Raw genomic sequence first — 22,246 nt, 5'->3', positions numbered from 1 at the left:
ATAGTCCAAATTTTTCATATTGTTCTGCTCCAAATGCTTGCCCACATAAAGTTTCCAATCCACCAGCCATCCCTGACTGTAATATTCACACAAATGATCAAACTTGCACTTCGCATGATTAAAAAGCTTGATGTAAGGAAAGGGTAAAAGTAGAAGATGAAACAGAAAAGATAGTTACCAAAACACTAAAACCAGAAACATTAGTGAGAGAGGTTGCAATTGCAACACTCGAAAGAGAAAGCTGGTTGAGATGGCCAACCATAATGAGAGACACTACTGGCAGAAGATACTGCAACACACTTGCAACCACCATTGGAGCTGCTATTCTTCTCACCTTCTTCATCTCCTTCCTCATTTCTCTCTTCCATGAATATCCTTTTTCTTCCATCACTTCTTTATTGATCATCAACTTTTCCATTCTCTTACATATATATTCTCACTTTCAATCCTTTGTCTCTCTACCTTTGACCTCTATTATCACACACAACTAACCGTTCTCTGGATTTATCTGCTATGTCTTTAAAATATACTAATAGATACTGATTTACAACTTTTAAAATATATTAAACTTTTTTTAAATATCTTTAAAACTTAATAAAAAAGAAGAAGAGAAATTTGATACTCAACTTTCACTCACCCAGCCAATCACATCTCAAGAACTAATAAACAAAACAAACCATGCATATAAAACAAATGTAAGAATCCCTGCCCATAATGCAGATACTTTTAGCAACTACTACGTGCAGGTTTTAATTTGTAAACATTTAATATATTTAATTATGAAAACATTATTTATATATATATATATATATATATATATATATATATATATAATTTAGAACATTTGAACGCTATAATTGATGTATATATGAATATATTCTGAAAAAAAATCAGCATATAAGATAAGTAAAGAGAATCCGTGAGCATAAATGCAGATATATTTAACAATTACAAGGTGCAGAATGAATTTTAATTTGTAAGCATTTCATATTTGTAATTATGTATTATGATAGGTACCTGAACAACCCTTTAGGATGTACAGGAATTAATAACAATAACAACTGATAGATCATCCGCTATCCTCAATAGCCATCTTCATTTATATATATATATATATATATATATATATATATATATATATATATATATATATATATATATATATATATATATATATATATAAAATCAAATCTATATTATTCTTTTTTTGGACCAATTCCTTAAATTGTAATTTTTCTTTTTTTTTTTTAACTTTACATCTAGCATTTTGATTTTATTGGTGTGATTTCAGGATTTTAAAAACCCTGCAATTTTTTCAATTTTTTTAATATACAAAGTTTATATTATTTTTTGTTAGGATCAATTGTTTAAATGGTAAATTTTTCTTTTCAATTTTACATTTAACATTTTGGTTTTATTATTGAGATTTTAGGATTTTAAAAATCCTGTAAATTTGTCAATTTTTCATGTTTTTTATTTAATTTTAGTTTAGGTGAAATGTAAATATATTATTTTGATCTTAAATTGTTTAAATGGTAAGTTTTCCTTTTTTTTGACTTCACATTTAACATTTTGGTTTCATTATTGTGATTTTAGGATTTTAAAAATGTGCACAAATTTGTCAATTTTTTATATGCCTTTTTTTTAAATTTTAGTTTAGGTGAAATGTAGATACAAAAAATTATTCTAATTTCAAGTTTGTTGAATGAAATAAATTTTTCATATACATGAAATCTATATTATTCTTTTGTTGGAACCAGTTACTTAAATGGTAAATTTTTCTTTTTCACTTTACATTTAACATTTTGGTTTCATTATTGTGATTTTAGGATTTTAAAAATTCTACAAATTTATCAATTTTTTTATAATCGAGTGATCATTAGGTCAATTACTTTTCATCCAAATCATTCTAAATAGTTTTATCTCTAAAAATATATCTTAAAAAAATTGAAATAAAAAATATTAAAATTACTTAAATCTTGATAATATAAAATTATTAAGTGTGGCGAGAAAAAAATAAAATAAAAAATTGTATGCAGAACAAATTATATTTTTTCTCCTTGATTGCAACAAACTCTTATATTAAATCAAACAAAATTGCAATTGTAACCTATTATTATTTATAAAAATTGTTAAATTATTTATAATAACTGAGAATAAAATACCTTTTGATAAACAAAAAAAACTTGTCAGATTAAAAAAAATAGTTTTCTGAATATTCTCACATATTATTTTAATTGATCACATGGAGATTCAATGTAACAAAATCTTAATAATAAATTATTTACCTGTCTTTTTTCTTTATTTCAGGATTCTTTGTCTAATTGCTCATCCCAAAACAAATCCTTTGGGTTGACCTCTCATTAACACTGATTCTCTTCACGTAAAGCCAAACTCCACCGACTCGCATAGTCATATTACAAAACCAATTTATTCTATAACTTTTATCACACGCGTATATATTTTTCATAAATATAAAGCTTTAATATATTAATTATACTTTTTCTCCACTCTTTCATCAAGCAATAATCATCACGTGTATTTTTATTGAACCTTTTAATATTATATGGAATCACGATTTTGTACCATAGTAATTTAAACTAGATTATTCCTTAAACAATGTAGTATTTAGGGACATTTGATTTGTAATCTAACTTAAAGTTAATCTTAAACTAAATTAGATTTACTCAAATCTAATTTCATTTTCATCCTTATTTATTTTTTAATCATTAATGAAGGAAATTAGGATTTATCTTATGATTTTGATCAATCAACAAGTAGAAAAATTATTCTATTTTCATAGGATTACATGGTATAAAAGCTTTGACCCTAATAACCTGTTTATCACAACTTTCATATATTCCATAGGGGTCAAACTGTCAAAAAAAAAAAACATAAAAAGGTACGTTGCAGAAGGAGAGAAAGGGAGTACGAAAAGTAGATGTGATCTTGGGAGTATACGAGGACCCAAAGAATAAGTTCAAGGCCCATTATTCCTATTAAACCCGGTTTCAAACTTTCGGACCTATGCCTTTGGTTTCGCCACTTGCCAAAGCTTTCCTCTCCGCCTCTTCTCATTGTTGCCATCGAGTTTCTTTCCGTCCTTTTCTCATTGTCGCTGTCTGAGTGTAAGGTATGTCTCTCTGTAGCAGTTTCGTTCATTCACTCGTCTATGCACGGTTGCGTGAGTTTGTTATTGGTGAAGTGTTTTTACAGTGTGAACTAGCTGATTGGTTTAGTAGTTTTGTTTACAGAATAAAAAAAATGATAAAGAGGAGGTTCTTCAAGCTCGACCACGGTGATAGAGATGCCTCTGATCCGTCTTCTTCTTCTGACTCCGAGCTCGAAGCCTTAGCAGAAACTACCGAAGAAGAGTCTTCAGAGGATGATGCTACAGTAGAAGCAAAACGGAATGGTGATGAAGCCGGTTCAACTTCTTCTGGTTGGTTTATTGATACTTTGTTAACTGCTTTTTGTTTCGACCAGTAAAATGTGTTTAGTAATATTAGCAGTAACGAAATATGTAGAACTGCATTATCTGGTGTTAGTTTTTGATTACCGAATCACAGAGTTCACTATTTGACCGACCTGTATTAGTTTTTATTATAACAATGTTTGTCATTTGTTAATGTCAGTCACTTTTTTTTACACTTTTTTTTGTTTGTTTTTGGTACATTCAGGGTATGCAAGTGAGGATAGTTCTGCGAATGATGTTGATGTCGACTCAACAGGTATGTTTGTGTTCTATCAGTGAGAAAATAAGTCATGCAAATGTACTCTTTCAGCTTATTTATGTTTCGATATTGTGAACGGAATAATGGTAACAATTATCTGTTAGGATATAAGAAGAAAATGAAGTTAATTAAGATAGCTAAATATTAATGAGGTATTTAGTTAGAGGGGTTTGTTAGATGTAAACAAAGGAAGAAGGTTTAGATAGATTCAGATTTATTGACATTGTCAATTGATCATTGACTCTTTGTGAAAGGGGAAACCTAGGGAGGAGATGTTTTTCTCTTATTCTTAATTTCCTCTTATTCAATAATTTTTTTTTTTTCATTTCTTTTCTTGGTTCCTGACATCATATGCTTTGACCTTGGGTTTGTTTTCCTTTTCACAATATAAAGTTCAATCAACAACTTTTCAGGGACATATATGTACCCAAGAAAAAACCTTTATGCAGAAGATTTAGTTTGCCACTAGGGTTTGATTTGTGCTTCTCTACTTGAGATTTAAGTTGGGATTTTGTACTCGTTCAAAATTCTTTTGTCATTTTACTTTTGTATGTCAAGTAGATGTTTATTTATGGGATAGTAATAGCATTCATTGTATTGGTTATTTCGGTAACTTCATTTGCTATATTCCTTGGGAAAGAATCCTTTCATGATTGTTTTAACATTGGCGTAAAACATCAGGTGTGATATTTTGTGAAGACGATGCTGGAGCTATAAATGAAAGAGACATGCTTTTTAACAAGGAGTTGTTGAGTAAACCTGACACTGAAAAGTCTAATGTGATTGCTGAAAAGGAAACCTTACAAGATCTGCCAGCTTATGTCTTAAAACACAAATCAGTATTTAAGTGCAAGATATGTCCTCGAATTACCTGTTTATCTGAAGGCACTTTGAGGGATCATCTGCAATCAAAGGTAAAATGTTTTTTGGTGGCTTATTATACTTAAGAAACAACTTATACTTACCATTCATAAACTTCTATATTCTATCAGAGCTGCACAACGGAATGGTTGGTGTGGTACAATAAACCAAGAGGGAGGTGAATCGGTTTCTTACAAAAACTTGCACCTTTTAAAATTTTCTCTCAATCAAACTTACTTAGTAGATAAAAATAAAGTAAAAGAGTAAGGAAGAAAGAAATTTACACAAATAATTTTATACTGGTTTGGATTTTACCATTCCTTCCCGTTGCTAATCTAAAATAAAAAACAGAGATTAACAATTCAATATCATAAAACCAATGAAACTTACAATCACACAGTTACAAGTTGAAATGTTTAGAATACACTTCTCTTGACGTACAAGAGATGAACCACACTTCCCCAGACACACTAGGAGATGAGCATCTCCTTTGACAAACAAAGAATGACCTTAACTTCAAACACCTCATTTGACACACAAAGGATGATCATTTCTTCAAAACACTTCCTTCGATAGACAAAGGATGTCCGACTTTTCCTTAGCAACAATAACAACACTCTATCGTTATGTAGACACCATGTTTCCCTAGCCTTATAAGAATACAAGTTTCTCTAGTGGTTCAGAGAATTCACAAGTTCTCAAGTGTTTTGGATGTTCTAGAATGAGAAATGAGAGTCTATTTATAGACTCAAGCAATGGACACCTCCTAATTTTCGTTTTCAGCCATTCTCTCTGTAATAATTGATTAATCTAAGTTTTAATCGATTATTCACTAAAGGACAAGAATGACAGATAGTCCAACGGCTAAAAATGACTAATTTAAGTGTTAATCGATTAAAGCTCCTGTTAATTGATTATTTCGGACCCATTTTGAGTTTTAAGACTTTAATGTAATAATCGATTATTCGTAGTGTTAATCGATTAACGTTAATCAGTTAACACTGATTTTAATCGATTATTCCAATATATCTAAGTTACAAGGAATAAGAAACCACAGTAAATTAAGTCCTATACAACAAATTACACTTATTACAAAAGTTTTATAATACAAGTTTTCAAAAGATCTCCTTGTTCTTTATTACTCAATGGTTTGATTTTGGGCATCATCAAAACATCATATCTTCTAGGACATATTAAGTTTTGATGATGCCCAAATCAAATTATGAGCAATCAAGAACAAGAAGATCTTTTGAAAACTTGTATTGTATTGTAAAGCTTTAGTAATAACTATAATTTGTTGCATAAGACTTGGTTTCTAGTGGTTTTTGATTCCTTGTAACTTAGATATGTAAAATTGTGTTTAGAATCAAAACTGCATTGGAATAATCGATTAAAATGAGTGGTAATCGATAATCGATTATTACAACAAAGTCTTAAAATGAGTAGTAATCGATTAACGTTAATCGATTAACTTTTCTAGCCGTTGGAGTTGTTAGTCATTTCTAGTCATTGGATTATTCGTTATTCTGGTCCTTTAATGAATAATCGATTAAAACTTAAATTAATCGATTATTACAGTGAGAATGGCTGAAAACAAAAACTAGGAGGTGTCCGTTGCTTGAGTCTAGAAATAAACTCTCATTTTTCATTCTAGGACATCCAGAACACTTGAGAACTTGTGAATTCTCTAAACCACTTGTATTCTTGTAAGGCCTGGGAAACTTGGTGTCTGTGGAGCGATAGAGTGTTTCTGCGGAAAAACTAATCATCCTTTGTGTGTCGAAGGAAGTGTTCTGAAGAAGTAATCATCCTTTGTGTGTCAAAGAAGGTGTTTGAAGTTGCAATCATCCTTTGTTTTTTCGGAGGAGGTGCTCATCCCTATGTATCTGGGGAAGTCTGGTTTATCTCTTGTGCGTTAAGAGGTGTATTCTAAACCTTTCAACTTGTAACTGTGTGATTGTAAGTTTGATTGGTTTTGTGATAGTGAATTCTTAGTCTCTGGTTTTGATTGGTCTAAAAACTATATGTAGGATTGGTAAGATCCGAACTAGTATAGAATCATTGGTGCAAATTTTTTTCTTTCTTACTCGTTTACTTTGTTATTTTTATTTGTTGAATAAGTTTGATTGAGTGAAAATTTTAAAAGGCACAAGTTTTTGTAAGAAACCAATTCATCCCTCTCTTGGTATACTGTACCACCCCAACCATTCTGCTGTGCAGTTTTAACATCTTTGTCATTTATCAATATTACATACATTTGGCTGGAAATTGGTACTCGGGTGGAGCTTTGATATGGGAAAGGAAACAACAATAAGTTCACATATAATTATATACTCTAGGATAGGGCTGGCACACTTCGGGATCCTACATTGCTCCATTTTTTTTATACAATCCTTGTAAAAGCAGAGCTTGTTCACCATTGAGTGTATATCCGATAAAAAGGATGTTGGACTATATTGACGGTAACAAGTTTAGGTTGATATTATAATACAATGAGGATGAATGTTATTGGGAAGGGCAATTATCACGGGACTCATTTAAGTGAATGACAGTATATAACCGGGTCAAAATGGTTAGAAATTTTCATCAAAGGATGTAATGAATTTAAGTGTAATTTATTAGAGTATTTATTTTTTATCGGTTGAAATATTTGTTTTTCTACAAGAATAAAAAGAGATGATATTCTAATGAAATACTGGAAAGACAAACTAGTCTAATCTCCTTCCCTTCTATTTCTTAGCCTCAATGCCATAATAGGTTCAATCGTAGAGAGATGGATTACTTTTTTCCCCGAAAGCCGGCAATTTATTTGCTCTGGCCTAATATACCAAAAACAAACTTTATAGATGTGGTAATGTTAAAGGTTGTTCCGCTGTAGGTGGAGGACTTGTTTTTAGTTTGTGTTTGCTCAGATTAATGGTTCATTCCAAACTAAACCACCTAGTTGGGAATTTTGCCCCCCTAAATACAATACACTCTTCCTTGTAGGATCTGTTTGAGAAATTTCCCATCATGCCACTACTTATTAAATGATAATTATTTGTGGATGCACAACAGTATCCCGTTAACTGTAATGATAATCATTACCTAAGTCACAGGTTTAATGCCCTATGAGATAGGGATTAGCCATGAGCCAGAAAGAGGGTAAAAACTAGCATTTCATTCAACTCTCGACAATATGATCAACTTCGAGAGGACATGTAGCAACTTTTTCTTGTCATTTTGTAAGGCTTCTTATTGATGGAATGATGATTTTGTAATTACTGCAGAGACATGCTCGATCTGTAAAACTACTCAGTGAGGGTAGACTGAAGGCTATGCTCAACAGTGATGGTGAGATTGAGAATCAAGAGATAGCAGAGATACCATCTAAAGATACCGAGGTTGGTTCTTCAACAGCTCAATTGCAGTCTACTGCAACTCATCAGCTAAATAAAAAATTATTTGTTATTGAATTGAACATGCTTGATCAACTAAATCATTTACGATCTTTTTAGGATAATGCTGAGAAGAATCACGAAGGGCAGAAGCAGCATAAAAAGAGATTCAGAAAGAAGGTAAAGATCACCCGTGACAGTTTAAATTGAAAATTTGAAACTGTAAGGTTTATGGAAATGTTTTTGAATGGCAGAAAAGTGGCATAGCAAAGACAAAGAAATTCCTTTCAACGGAAGGTCCCGTCAAGAGAAGGCAAAAGAAATGACAAGTCTAAGTTGTAGTATAGTCAGCATTTTGTAGAGTAAATTTTGCCGCCACTGACAACTGCCTGCGAGTGCAAAGTCTGCGTAATCCGATATATGTACTCCACCGAGGGTGCTTCTTGAGCCCCCTTACCCTTTTTGTTCAATATTTTCCTTTTTCTTTTAATTTGTGCAATGTTGCCCTCTGTTTCTTACAGTGTCTGAAAATATTTAATTTTTTGCCCCAGAGTCTGAAAATATCTAACTTTTTGCTTTTCTCGTAGCATGCCAATATTTCCGAAATTTCCTTGTAAAGATTTGCTAGTAAAGATTATTCAGATTATATAAGGTTAAATTTGGCTGTTTTTTTTTCAGAAAAGATTTAATTGTGTGCATATTGAAGACTAACTGTGATGCTATGCTTACATCACTTTTACTTTTGGATTGGCCCTGTAAGAACAAATTTATTAAGAAAGTCTGGAAAGCAATAGCTGTTACTCGACGTGGGATTATAATTTAAATAAAATATATGAATCCATCCAGATGATAAATTGTGAGATAATTTAAGTTCATTATATTCTGAAGTCTCTTGTTAACGGTTCAATATAAATCATAATATTCTAAAAGTTTTTTTATAAAGTGAATATGTTGTGAAATCAGTCACTATTATATGGATTATATTTAAACTCTCGTAGCTATAAAAAAAATTTCTCAATTAGATTATTCTATCACATGCCACTAATATAGTTCCCTCATAGAAGAATATCTAAGCATCCTTTCATGCCACAAATAAAGTTATGCCTGAAACTTGAAAATTTTCGCCTCCGAACCTGAAAAAACAGACGTGGGAGAACCTGAAAGCAACAAAATGTGAACGTTTTGGCGCCACTCAGTCACTGTATCTCATAAGCACCTGAAACTAGTTTTGAAAGAAAATAACATATCATTTCCGATTCCAGACCTGAGGATCCTCTTTCTTCTTCCATTCCCATTCCTTCTCATAATGTGATTGATTACTATTCCAACTTCCATGGATTCTGAAACCCTAGACTCCACCCAGCTGTTCCTCACAGCCCTCAAAACCCTCCAACCCGACCTCCCTCCTCCACCCTCCACCTCCCTCTCCCCACTCCCCTCCTCCCTCCCTCACTCAAAACTTATCCCCCATACACGCTTCCTCGTCGACGCCTTCCGCCACGCCGGCCCCTACTCCCACTCCTACTTCCTCTCCCACTTCCACTCCGACCACTACACCGGCCTCTCCGCCTCCTGGTCCCGCGGCGTCATCTTCTGCTCCGCCACCACCTCCTCTCTCCTCCGCAACATCCTCCACGTCCCCGCCGCCCTCGTCGTCCCCCTTCCCCTCCGCCAAACCCTTTGCATTGATGGCGCCCAAGTCACCCTCCTCGACGCCAACCACTGCCCCGGCGCCGTACAGTTCCTCTTCGCCATCCCCTGCGCCGATGGCACTACCGCCCTAAGGTACGTTCACACCGGCGACTTCCGCTTTTCTAGTTCCATGGTTTCGGAGCCCGCCCTCACCTCCTTCGTCGGTGCCGATGCGGTTTTTCTCGACACCACGTATTGTAATCCTAAGTTCGTTTTTCCCTCGCAAGAGGAATCCATTGATTACGTTGCCAGTGTTGTGGAGAGGGTTGAGCGTGAGTGTGGTGATAGTGATGATAAAGTTCTATTTCTTGTTGCTACTTATGTTATTGGGAAGGAGAAGATTTTGCTTGAGCTTGCACGTAGGTTTAAGAGGAAGATACATGTTGATGCTAGGAAGATGGAGGTTTTGAGGGTTCTTGGGTATGGGGAGAGCGGTGAGTTTACTGAGAATGGTTTGGAGAGTAATATTCATGTTGTTGGGTGGAATGTGTTGGGGGAGACTTGGCCATACTTTAGGCCTAATTTTGTTAAGATGAAGGAGGTTATGGCTGAGAGAGGGGGTTCCTACTCCAGGGTTGTGGGCTTTGTTCCTACCGGCTGGACCTATGAGGTGAAGCGCAGTAGGTTTGCAGTCAAGTCCAAGGATTCATTTCAGATTCATCTTGTGCCCTATAGTGAGCACTCGAACTATGATGAGCTCAGGGAGTATGTGAAGTTTTTGAAGCCAAAGCGGGTTGTTCCGACTGTGGGTTTGGATGTTGAGAAGAGTGACAGTAAACATGTTAACAGAATTAGGAAGCACTTTGCCGGGTTGGTCGNTGAGACTGCTAACAAGCATGAGTTTNTAAGGGNTTTTTGNCGTGGCCTTGGNGAAGTGGGTTTCAAGGCTGAGAAGGGTGTTAGTGATGTTNTGGAACCAGGTCAAGGTATGGGCAAGGAAGTCATTCCATTGGAGGAGGTAGAAGGTGATAAGAGTGTTGATCCAGGTGTGGCTGTGGGTTTGCATTCTTTTGTGGGAGATACTTGTACAGAAGATCCTACTTTGCTGACTGATGAAGAAAAAGAGAAAATAATTCGAGAACTTAGTTGTAGTTTGCCCACGTGGGTCACCCGAGACCAGATGCTGGATATGATCGGCATCTCTGGGAGCAATGTCGTTGAAGCTGTTTCTAATTTCTATGAACGTGAAACTGAATTTCATGAACAAGTGATTTCCTGTCAAACTCCTGTTTCAACATCCAAGTGCTGCACATTAAATGACACTGATTCATTTGCAAAACCTAGCCTTAATAATGCAAACGACACTAGCAAAAATATTAACATTTTTCCTAGTCAAGATTGTAAATCAACTATCCTGAGGCATAAAGTACCTAGTCCCGTTTCTCCTGCCAAAAGGAAGAGAAGTAGTGACAGTAAGCCGAACAAAAAAGGCAAAGTCAAAGCAAAATCCGAACCACGTGATTCAAAGCAGTCCACACTTACAAGATTCTTCAAGAAAGTAATACCTGAGATTCCTGGTGGTACTCAATCTGATAATTCTGAACCAAAGCTTGAACAAAGCTCTGAAGTTGAAGACTTGTTGCCAACTGATGTTGGACAAATTTACAAGGATGAAATTGATAAATTTTTGCAGATAATAAATGGGAATGAGTCATTAAAGAACCATGCCATGACTATAATTAAGAAGACAAAAGGAGATGTCAATAAAGCACTGGATATATATTACTGTAATTCTGGAAATCTTAGCGAAAATGAATTATCAGTTCAAGAGGAGAGCAAAACTGATAGACCATTAGTAAAGAAACATGCATCAGAGGAATTAAGAATTATGCCAGATATTTCTGGGCAGAAAGTGTTAAAAGATAACGTAGATGCTACTCAACTATCTCTACCACCAGAGAAATACAACCCCATACAACATGGTTTGTTTTAGCTTTTATCCCCTCGGATATACTGGTTTAGAAGTTGTTCAGCCCCATGCTTTTACTTCTATTTTTTACTTTTTATATTCATGTTCTGTCTTGTAACCTATGTATACAATGGACATAAATGAGCAGCATGTTGGAGAGATGGACAGCCTGCACCATATTTACATATTGCACGAACCTTCAACCTGCTTGAGGGTGAGAGAGGAAAGATTAAAGCTACTTCATTGTTATGCAATATGTTCAGAAGGTTCACTTGTTACTACTCTTTGTATTATCCATTGCCTCTCTTCTTTTTTATGGAATAATGAAACAGTTTTTCCCCTAATTGGCTAATTGAAGAACATTGTTTGTATGCAATGTTTCTATCGCACAGTTTGTTGGCTTTATCTCCAGCAGATGTGCTTCCTGCTGTGTATCTATGCACAAACAAAATTGCTGCAGACCATGAAAATAAGGTAGGTTTCCTGGTCTTGACAATTTGTGCTTATAATCTTTGTCATTGATGAGAATGAAACGGTAGCTGAGTAATTTGAAATTAAATGAATAAATCAAAGTAAAATATTTATCCTTTCCTTTGCTCTTTTATATGTGCTGTATCAATTTTTTAAGCCTAGGACCTTGGTGAACACATTGACACTTTGTCATGTATGGCATTTTAGTCCTTCATCGTAGCTTGAGGGCGACTGTTTGTATCAAAACTGGCCATTTTGTATTTCTAGTTTTTCTTTGAATTTCTATTCCTTATTCTTCTTCAGTTTTTTTTTGGATCGCAACAACGAATGTAACCATGATTTCAACACCCTAATTATTTATTTATTGTTTTACGGTAAAAGAGGGTAAAAGAGGCACTTCGTGCCTCTATTTTTTTTTTCTAAGAATACTAAATTCAATAAAATAAAAGAGTGGTTTGCTGATACAGTGATATGCGTGGCTTGAAGAGTGTAGTTATAAGAATGAATAGAGAACTATGGAGAAACTATAGGGGCAAAATGGAACACAAAAATGTATAAACCAAAGTCTCACATCCCCTTTAGATATAGTTATTAATAACCTGTGAGCATGTAGGAAGCAGGGTCCACTATGTCACTCTGCATTATTTTTCTTCCCCCCCTGAAGCGAATAGTATTTCCAAGTTCTATTAAAATTAACCACTAAAATCTATCAGCCAATTTTAAGATCACTTTATTTATACAATAAAAATACCTATCTGAAAACATAATTACCGTTTCTGGTTGTTACTTGTTTAAGTTTGAATGAAAATAGGAGTGTGCAGTATTGCAATAAGAGTGTTGTTATGCACTAAAAAAGTTCCTTACATTATACTATTAATGTCAGGAATTAAATATTGGTGGAAGTTTAGTTACTGCAGCACTTGAAGAGGCGTGTGGAACAAATCGTTTGAAAATACGGGAGATGTATAACAAATTTGGTGATCTCGGTTGGATGAGTTTTTTCATAGCTTTTTACTGTTTTACTACTAAACCTGTTCCATCTATGAGGATTTTGAATAACTGAAATAACCTGCAATGGTTAAAGGTGATGTTGCTCAAGAATGTCGTCAAACACAGAGATTACTTGCACCACCTACACCACTTCTAATTAAGGATGTTTTCTCTGCACTCCAAAAGATAAGGTATTAATAGCCATTCTGTTTTGTATGGTAACCTAACATCACACAACGATATTATACCTCCCAATTGTTTGTTCTTCAAATGTTTAGTTAAAGTCGGTGCTAGGTTTAGGGTCACGTGTAATTTTGTATTGCTCTTTAGTTAGCTATACTTTTAGTTCTGCTCTACATGCTCTCATATAGTGTTCATCAGTGTACAAACAGGCAATGGAAGTATATCTCGCAAGAAAGGCATCATTGTTCATCTCATGCACTCCTGCCGAGAGAAGGAGATGAAGTTTCTTGTTCGGACCTTGGTAAATATCTTAATTTTTTTTGTACATAGAAGTTTGGTGGGAGGGAAGCTTATCCTATTCCAGGGTCAAGGCACCTACAGTTACAAATTGTTATATTAAATGTTTATCCTTATTAGATATGCCATAAAGCTTATTAATGGCTTATAGTGGCACTTACAGATTGTTACGGTTAGGTATTTATCCATATTTTAGATAAATTTCATAAGGTATGTGTATGCTGCTTGAACTGGGTCTACGGAAAAAAAGATTCTAAGGAGTGAGGAATTTGGATTTGGGTTTTTCTTATATCAAAACAGATGAGAACGTGACTTGATTTATTTGCTACGTGCAGACATGACATTTCTTATGGTGATCATAAACATGAGAAAGGGGATTTTCTCATGACCAAGAAGGCAAGAACGAAGCACAGTTTATGAATTGACCCAGCTTATACTTCACTTTATCTTTAACCCAGCAGTGTGCCATAAATCACCTGGAATAAATCCCTTTGTAATCATCCTTGATTTTAGGGTCTTCAACTTAATGCACAGGACTTGTAATAGTTGTGTCCAATTAACAGTGTTTTTTCCTTGTCATGGTCTTAGTTTGCTTTTGTGATTACTTGTTACTCTTTTTTTTTTTTTTTTCCTTTTTTGTGTAATGTATATTGTGTGCAAAATCCTTGCAAACATATTGAATAATATAATTTATTAAGCTCCAAAAATAATGTTTGCCTTTAAGGATTATGCAGAGAGGAAACATTATTGTGAGAAAATACTGTTTCCTAACTTTTCCATTTAATAATACGGTTCTCCATGCCATTAAAAAGCAGAAGCACACAGCAAGCCTTCTTTCTCAATATTGAATATGTAGAAACTATTGTAATCTGAAAGAACAAGAGAGAGAAAACCAAGGTTTATTTCAACTGGAAAACTGGAATGTGTAAAAAATGTTTATTCCTAGTACAACTGTCTGTATTTATACATATTAGAAAGCAGCAAGCTAATCCAATCGTACTACACTGACAGCTCAGCTTAGCTAACTTATAGGTAATCAATCAGTTGCAACTGGGAAAAAAAATCGAGAGGTACTGAGTGAAATCCACATAAGGATTTTTGTGTCTTGTTATATAACAACAAACCCTCTGACAGATATTTGAAGGAAAGATGTCGTAATTTGTATTTTATACTTGATAATCAAGTTCAGAAGTAGGCAGTTCCCTTGCATGCCTTATCTACCTGCTGTCCACCTTCAATTTGGAGATCTGACAGTTTCAATAGTTCAACACCTTTTAATGAATGATGATTTAAAAAAGCAAGTCATACTTCATGTTGTTACTGAAGTTTAAAGGTTAAGTTATGGACATTAGACACTTTTACCATCGTGTACTGTATACAATTAAATCCAAACAGATTTAAATTACCATTATACAATTTGCCACTATCTTCTATCGTGAGCCTTGTTTTACTATGTGTTAAAGTTAGTTCATCAGCAGTCATATATATCAGACTAGGTTGTGTGATCTTCTCTCTACACATTACATTTCAATATCTATTCTGAATGTATGTATATGATGGTGACTGGTAGTATGCTTCTCTAATGCCTTGAATCAATAGATAGATAGATAGATAGATAGATAGACACACAGATTTTGTATCCTTGTTTGCTTGATTCCAAGTTTGAACTCCGCTTTATGTGTAGGTCAGGAACTTAAGGATTGGGGCCATGCTTAGAACTGTTTTGCCTGCGTTGGCCCATGCTGTTGCCATGAATTCTAGCCCTACTTTTCACCAAGGAGGAACTGCAGAAAATTTGAAGGAGAAGCTTCAGGTCCATTCAGCAGTGATATTCTTTTACCTATGGTCAAGTTAATGTATTAATATGCTATTTTGTTTCCCTATTTTCTTTTTATTGATTGATATTATTTTTTCATAATAATTACTTTTCATCTACCATTTTCTATGTAGAGGAACTTCCATATAAAAGGATAACAGGAGATAAGATTTTGTTAGTATACAAGATAACCTTAATTAATAATGCATTTAGGAAAAAAAAACATGAGTAACATATAATACAAGGACTTGTTAGAAATTTCTAGTTCAACTATCCAATGCTAAAATGCTTTAATGTTCATGGGTTTTGGTTTTCTAGGAAGTTGCCTCACTTGTTATAATCCTAGGGAATAATCTCCAGTAATTCCTGAAGAGTCATTCTGTGTATACGGACTATATGCAAGACCTATACATTACCTTCTATAAGAATAAATGCTTCCCTTCTCTCATATTATGTTCCCTATCTTTGTAAATGCCCTCCTTCCAAATTCAACAGACATCATCAAGATGGTTGTTGCTTTAAACCCCTGAATGTCTAGCAACGGAACAACCAAAAATTTCATTTACATTACCAAGTATTAATAACAATAGAAGAAATATTTTCAGATGAGAGGGAGAGAAAAAAGTGCAGTAGCAGTTAAAACAAGGTTCATCGGGCTTGTTTTGTCTGTGAAAAATGCTCTAATAGTAGAATTGACAATTTATATCTCTCACTAAATATTTTTCCTCACTCCCCAGGTTCTTTCTATGGCAGTTGTTGAAGCATATAACATACTGCCAAATCTGGTATGTATTGTATATTTGAATTGTGAGTCTTGCATTTAGGTAGATTTTCTGATTGAGACTACAACATTATTGCATTCATTAGGCTGATGTTAAGACTGTATAGTACTCTCATGTGATAGGAGATATGAAGCTTGGCAGGCACTAAATGTTTTCTTGTTTCTGAGCAGCTGTTGTTGAAAGTGAGAAAGTATAGGCATTATAAGTTTATATCTACTCCATAGATTAATACGATCAAATACTGATGATGCTTGATATACAATTTTTCCTGTGCTTTCTCTTTAGGTTCCAATAACTTTGTTTAAGTTATAATTTTCTCGTGATTGTCTGTAATTCAAATTTGTTTGTTTTAAGGTTGATTCATGAAGGATAATCTGCCTAGTTTTGACTCTAAGCAATAAAGCAGTCTCATGATGTTAAAAAATTTCATTGTCATTTACTTATGCAGGATCTAATAGTTCCATCTCTCATGAACAAAGGCATTGATTTTTCGGTTTCAAGTTTATCAATGGTTCCAGGAATACCTATTAAGCCTATGCTAGCAAAGTATACACTATTCCATATATTGTTCCTTTCCTGAAATCTTGATGATTTGATTTCAAGTTTCTAGAACCTTTTCTTAAATTCAGTAGTTTTCACAAGTCCTCACTTACTTTATTCACTCCCAATTGATTCTTTTATTTTCCATTTCTTCGTAGGATCACCAATGGTATTCCTCAAGCACTGAAGCTATTTGAAAATAAAGCATTTACATGTGAATATAAGTATGTCCAATTCCTTAATTAGTTAGTTGTTTTCCTTTTATGTTCACTTCTCTCTTGACATGTCATTGCATTCAACTAATTAATACTTTGGTGCTATATATTAGTTGGGTCATACGAAGTTTCAATCAGAACAGGTTGGTTGTTAAAGCAATGTGCATATTAAAATAGTAATTTTATCTGCAATTCTACATCACTTCAAAGTTTGTCAAATTGTATGTTAATGCTATACAATCCTACATCCTATTTGATGAATCCTTTACAGTTGCGCTGCCTGTCTTCAGTCATGTGTATACAAACTTATGAGATGATGTTCTGTTAAGTTTCCTTGACTGTGAATTCTAATGTTTTTTTTCCAATTTGACTATTAAAAAGAAAAAGAAAACATCTTTTAGTATCAAAATTGAAGATTTAATCTTTTAGAAATGATTTTTATGATGGTAGGAAAGCTGGTACAAATCAGAGTAATCAGATTATCGGTGAAAAAAAACCACAATTTTAACATTCTGAGTTTCAAAATTTGTGTGTTTATTAATACCTTTTAAGGTGGTGATTTTATTAAGTGTTAAGATCCGCTTCCGTATGACATATCTCTCTTGTTCTAGATGAATTGCATTTTTCTTTCACACCACTTGTTAAATTGAGTTTGATTTAATCCCAGGTATGATGGTCAGCGGGCCCAAATTCACAAATTAGTTGATGGATCGATTCGCGTTTTTTCTAGAAATGGGGACGAAACAACTTCAAGATTTCCTGATCTGATTGACATAATCAAGGAATCCAGCAAGCCTGTTGCATCAACTTTCGTAATGGATGCGGAAGTACAACAAAAATTATTGCCATGATATTCTTTATATTTGTTCTTTTTAACATAGCTCCCAGTAGTCACTCATAACTTTATGGTTCCTGTAACTTTCAGGTTGTTGGTATAGACAGGAAAAATGGATGCAGGATTATGTCTTTCCAGGAGCTATCATCACGTGGGAGAGGTGGAAAAGATGCATTAGTTACAGCAGAGAGCATCAAGGTTGGACATTTGCATTTGGCCTATAAAACACGTCATTTGTATTAATTCTATTCAGTACTGCAGTTCAAAATAAAAGTCTTGACCTTAGAGGGAGCTTTGGACTTTCACAAGGGTTTGGCAAGAAGAAAATTACCCCTACTCAATAAATATCTTTACCAGAATGCATGTTGATATTGGTTTGTTCTATGGACAGCATAATTATTTAACTTCAGGTGGTAATTAACTTTGATCAAAACCAATTATTGAACAATCTTAGGAATGTTACCTGACTCGCTAACTTTTCGAAGGGTTTAGTAGGATGAAGTATTACAACATTTGTTTAATTATCAAGAACATGGAAATTTGAGAGGGATTGGAGAGCTCTGTTGAAATTATGCTCTTTTCTTTTTTTTAGTTAGGTCATTTTTCTTCGCTTTCGTTCCTTTGTATTTGCTGTGGTTTGGTTTTGCTTTAGTTCCGGTAGTAGGATTTCTTGTCATTCTTTGTACTTCTCTAGTTCTCTTGTTCAACTCTGTTTGCAGTTTAGTTCTCTGGATTTAATTCTGATATCTTCTATTCGTGCAGGTGGATATATGCATCTTTGTCTTTGACATAATGTTCGCAAACGGAGAGCAGTAATTATCTTTTATTCAATTTTATATAAATATGTGATGAGCTTTGCAAATGTGTCTCATGAACACATTGGCCATGTTTGATGCATATTAAAGATGTTTTACCCTAACTACTGGATACGACTGGATGGTATATTGATTATGGGGGAGTATAGTGTGGGTTGTTTACAAGATGGCGCAAACAATTTTATCTTATGTAGCATGGACCATAAAACTAGACAGGGTTAAAAAAATGTGGCATTTTCACATAATGCACACTTGTGCAGTTAATCAATGATGATAAAACATATGAATCTCAAATTAAATGCAAAGTAGGTTTGTCTGGGGAGTATTGATTTGATATATAATTTTAGACAAATTATCCTTAATCAGTTGATATATCTTTCGAATTTGCAGGTTATTGTATTTTCCTCTACGTCTTAGACGAAAGTGTATGCATCCAATCATCTGTAAATCTTATGCATTTTGAGTCAAAAATGTATTGTAACTTGTAATTACACTTTCATATTTATCCTTTTGTTTGTCTTGGAAATTATACAGATCTGAAGGACTTATTCTATGATGAGAAACCTGGGTATTTTGAATATGCAAAGGAAACAACTGTAAGTGCTTCAGATTATGATTACTATTTTCTACTGAAATGTATTTAATGAAGGCATATATATGAGTACTTAAATGTAGATCGAAGCAGATGATGCTTGCTTAGCTTGCGAAGCCACATTAACTAAGATAAATACTTTCCTGGAAGAGGCAATCCACTCTTCATGCGAAGGAATTATGGTGAAAACATTGGATGTTGAGGCTGGCTATTTTCCATCAAAGCGTTCTGATAAATGGTTAAAAGTTAGTATTTGTCCTGCAGTACTATGGACACTTTAGGTATTAAATCTGTATCATGTTCTGATCATTCGTTTTGTAGGTCAAGCGAGATTATGTAGAAGGATTAAATGATACTCTTGATTTAGTACCGATTGGTGCTTGGCATGGAAATGGAAGGAAAGCTGGATGGTAATTTTAATCTTCATACTTTTTTCTCTTAAAATCATTTTAAGACGCTGCAATGAAACTTTCATTAACTCAAAATTATTTTATCTTACATTTTTAGTAAGTTCTGTCAAAAGAATGTTTGGTGAAGGCAAATAATGGTTTTGTATCTAGAAATTTCATTTCCTGGAAGTTTTATCAAATTCATATAGTGGTGGTAGCTTGTAACAGCTAACACCCAAATTGCTAGTGGTATAGTGTATACTGAGTGGCTCTACTGCTCTTGTTGCACTGAGGCAGAACAGATAGAAGAGGTCTCAAACAGATAGATGAGATGAGAAAGCATGGGGAAAATATGTAGAGGATAGGGTTTTTAACCTTTTGGGTGGTTGAGTTTACCCCTTAAAACCCTAAAAAATGACAGGTTTTGACGGGGGAAATTTGTTGTCAGCTACCACAGAATTGCCACTTTTTTGGCCATGAAAGTGGCTATCACAAAATTACCACTTCTTTGGCCATGAGAGTGACTGCCACACCAAAAAACAGAAAATGCACCACACCAGGAATTATGGGGCGGTATGCATTGGCTTCACTAGAAAATCTAATTTGAACTACTGGATGACTATAAGTTCCTCCCAACCAATGAAATTGTGTGGTGGTGTATTTAGTTCTGGGCTTGACCAAATGTGCAATTGGCCCATCAAACAGCAGCGTGACTGGACAGCCAACTTTTACAAGAGGTTAGGTTGTGTAAGCAAGTGGTTAGGTAATGAGAAACCCTTTGCATTCAGTAGTTAGGGCTGTGCTTTAATCCGACATGGGTGCAAGCCTTAAGTTCTCAGTGCATAGTGCCTGTCCTTTCATTCTCAGATGCTCAGTACAAATCAAAAGATGGACAATAATTTGTTTTAGTATGAAATTTTTGGGTGATATATCTATGTTAGGGTGCAACCAATAAAACAATTGTCCTATCTAACAAATTTAAAATATGAGTATGATCAATAACTGTGATGCATTATAGTAAATATAAATCACCAATAGTCTGAGTGGCACTTTAGTTTGAAAAAAGTATTTTAAATATTACGTTCCATGTGATTGGTAAAAAAGTAGCATGACTATGTCATGCAATAGGCCAGGCTTGGTAATTGGAATAGAAATTTGTGTCTATCTAGTAAAATCATGAAGTTCTATTATTTTGCTCACTGGTTGATATGCCATACATGATTACTTAAGAACTTTATTAAAAAACAACAAATGGAAAATGAAGTGGCAGAAAAGTGTATGCATTTTTCTGCACCTACACAATGATTTTGTTTGGTGTATGAAATCGATTTACTTTACTGTTGTTTATCTCTGGATCTTTTACTGTTGCAGGTATAGTCCATTTCTTGTGGCGTGTTTCAATCCGGAAACAGAGGAGTACCAAAGTGTATGTCGTGTGATGTCTGGATTCTCAGATTCATTTTATATAGAGGTATAAATTGTTGAGTTCAAAGTATTCTGTGCCACATGCTAGCTAACTCGAAGTACGACGTACTCTTTCATCTTAAGTTGAGGATGTAATCTTAATTATATTTTTTTTAACCCTGTGTTTGAAATATGAAGTCTTGAAACACCAACGTCGGATCTATGTTTCTTTTTCTTAGATAGTCGAGGTTCATAATAGTTGATTGTTGACCCTTTTATGCCGACTTCTGCAAGTTAGTAGTGATTGGTCATTCATATTCAGGTAAATGGTATTCGACGACACTTATAAAACATTTTAAACCTTGAAGAATAGCGAAAAAAACTTTCAGGTTGGATCTTGCCACTTAATCAGAATATTTAAAATCAAATTAATCCTTCGTATTAGCAGAATAATAATGTATTATGGTGTCCTTGCACATCCAATTTACATTCTGAGAGAAATCTTGAGTACTTTGTTCGTATAGGCTTGACAATATTTTTTTTTTCAGTTTAGAGCGAGTCGACAATTGAATTAATTTGTTAAACTTTAATAGACATTAAAATAAAGGTCTTGTAAATGGTGGTGCACAAAGGGCTTATTGCTTTCTTTTTCTTTTTGAAGTTGTGTATTGGTGGCAACATTTTTTATCATGACTTACTTGAAATTATATTCCACTGCAGATGAAAGAATTCTTCTCTGGGGACAAAGTATTGTCCAAAAAGCCGCCATATTATCAAACAGGAGAGGCACCAGACATTTGGTTTTGTCCACAAGTCGTTTGGGAAATAAAAGGAGCAGACTTTACAGTATCCCCAGTTCATCATGCTGCAATTGGCTTAGTTCATCCATCTCGTGGCATTTCAATCAGATTTCCAAGATTTATTTGCTGTGTCTCAGACAGAAACCCAGAAGAATGTAGCACAGCTTCCGATATAGTTGAAATGTTTCATTCTCAGACTCGGAAGATGGATGTCACGGCTAAATAGTGAATGTATATAATCAGTTCTTTTGTGTAAATCATTTAGGTATCAGCTTATTGAAGGGTTAAACATTTTGTATGTGCATAGTAGAAATTTAAACGGTAGATCTCTTGGCTTGTAGGACTCTTTGTAGGCCACGAAGAAGTTACCATATCAAAGAAGTTGGCTTGTAAGATTATGTTTCAAATAGAGTAAAATTTTGGCTGAAATTATACCGTCTTCATAGTTATTTTCGTTTTCCTTCTGATTGTGCTCTGTATCATTTAATTTTTTGTTCCAATCAATTTCTTTACTGGCGTAGTTCTTCATGGCACTTGAACTATT

General features: G+C 34.1%; 3 protein-coding genes across 6 annotated transcripts; 2 read left to right on the top strand and 1 right to left on the bottom strand.

Moving 5' to 3' along the window:
* Positions 1–4: 4 nt before the first annotated feature.
* Positions 5–498, bottom strand: LOC111241525 (protein DETOXIFICATION 2-like; the record flags this gene model as incomplete). The annotated part of the gene is made up of 2 exons (XM_022780184.1): positions 179–498; positions 5–76 (listed from the first exon to the last, which is right to left on the bottom strand). Coding segments are annotated over exons 1-2 (312 nt in total), but the record flags the coding sequence as incomplete, so codon positions are not given.
* A 2,512-nt stretch (positions 499–3,010) lies between these two features.
* On the top strand, positions 3,011–8,640 carry LOC106758766. 3 transcript variants are annotated; one of them, XM_014641750.2, is made up of 7 exons: positions 3,011–3,133; positions 3,255–3,442; positions 3,681–3,731; positions 4,416–4,648; positions 7,865–7,978; positions 8,093–8,152; positions 8,227–8,640. In XM_014641750.2, the coding sequence occupies exons 2-7, from the start codon at positions 3,265–3,267 to the stop codon at positions 8,296–8,298; spliced, it is 708 nt and encodes a 235-aa protein (XP_014497236.1). In that variant the 5' UTR covers positions 3,011–3,133; positions 3,255–3,264; the 3' UTR covers positions 8,299–8,640. The 3 variants fall into 3 exon arrangements, with proteins under 3 accessions (XP_014497236.1, XP_022635822.1, XP_014497237.1); XM_022780101.1 differs by having other exon boundaries at positions 3,014–3,133; positions 3,243–3,442; XM_014641751.2 differs by having other exon boundaries at positions 3,031–3,133; positions 3,240–3,442.
* Positions 8,641–8,958: 318 nt separating this feature from the next.
* LOC106759304 (DNA ligase 6) lies at positions 8,959–22,141 on the top strand. 2 transcript variants are annotated; one of them, XM_014642416.2, is made up of 19 exons: positions 8,959–11,586; positions 11,722–11,839; positions 11,966–12,047; positions 12,928–13,021; positions 13,129–13,225; positions 13,416–13,518; positions 15,199–15,327; positions 16,068–16,115; positions 16,561–16,658; positions 16,811–16,876; positions 17,535–17,694; positions 17,793–17,900; positions 18,465–18,514; positions 18,908–18,942; positions 19,052–19,113; positions 19,193–19,354; positions 19,431–19,519; positions 20,870–20,969; positions 21,623–22,141. In XM_014642416.2, the coding sequence occupies exons 1-19, from the start codon at positions 9,306–9,308 to the stop codon at positions 21,926–21,928; spliced, it is 4,188 nt and encodes a 1,395-aa protein (XP_014497902.1). In that variant the 5' UTR covers positions 8,959–9,305; the 3' UTR covers positions 21,929–22,141. The 2 variants fall into 2 exon arrangements, with proteins under 2 accessions (XP_014497902.1, XP_014497901.1); XM_014642415.2 differs by having other exon boundaries at positions 8,960–11,586; positions 12,928–13,030.
* The last annotated feature ends 105 nt before the right edge of the window (positions 22,142–22,246 follow it).

The sequence above is a fragment of the Vigna radiata genome, chromosome 4 (assembly GCF_000741045.1).
Source record: "Vigna radiata var. radiata cultivar VC1973A chromosome 4, Vradiata_ver6, whole genome shotgun sequence".
Classification (NCBI taxonomy): domain Eukaryota; kingdom Viridiplantae; phylum Streptophyta; class Magnoliopsida; order Fabales; family Fabaceae; genus Vigna; species Vigna radiata.
The sequence above is the reverse complement of the archived record's forward strand: the minus strand, read 5'-3'. Positions and strand labels throughout refer to the sequence as shown.

What these genes read in the sequence shown, in the direction of transcription:
- LOC106758766 (XM_014641750.2), top strand. Translation starts at nt 3,265, where the DNA reads ATGATAAAGAGGAGGTTCTTCAAGCTCGACCACGGTGATAGAGATGCC. An exon ending in AGCCGGTTCAACTTCTTCTG is followed by an intron (nt 3,443 to 3,680) that starts GTTGGTTTATTG and finishes TGGTACATTCAG; the next exon opens with GGTATGCAAGTGAGGATAGT. An exon ending in GGGATCATCTGCAATCAAAG is followed by an intron (nt 4,649 to 7,864) that starts GTAAAATGTTTT and finishes TAATTACTGCAG; the next exon opens with AGACATGCTCGATCTGTAAA.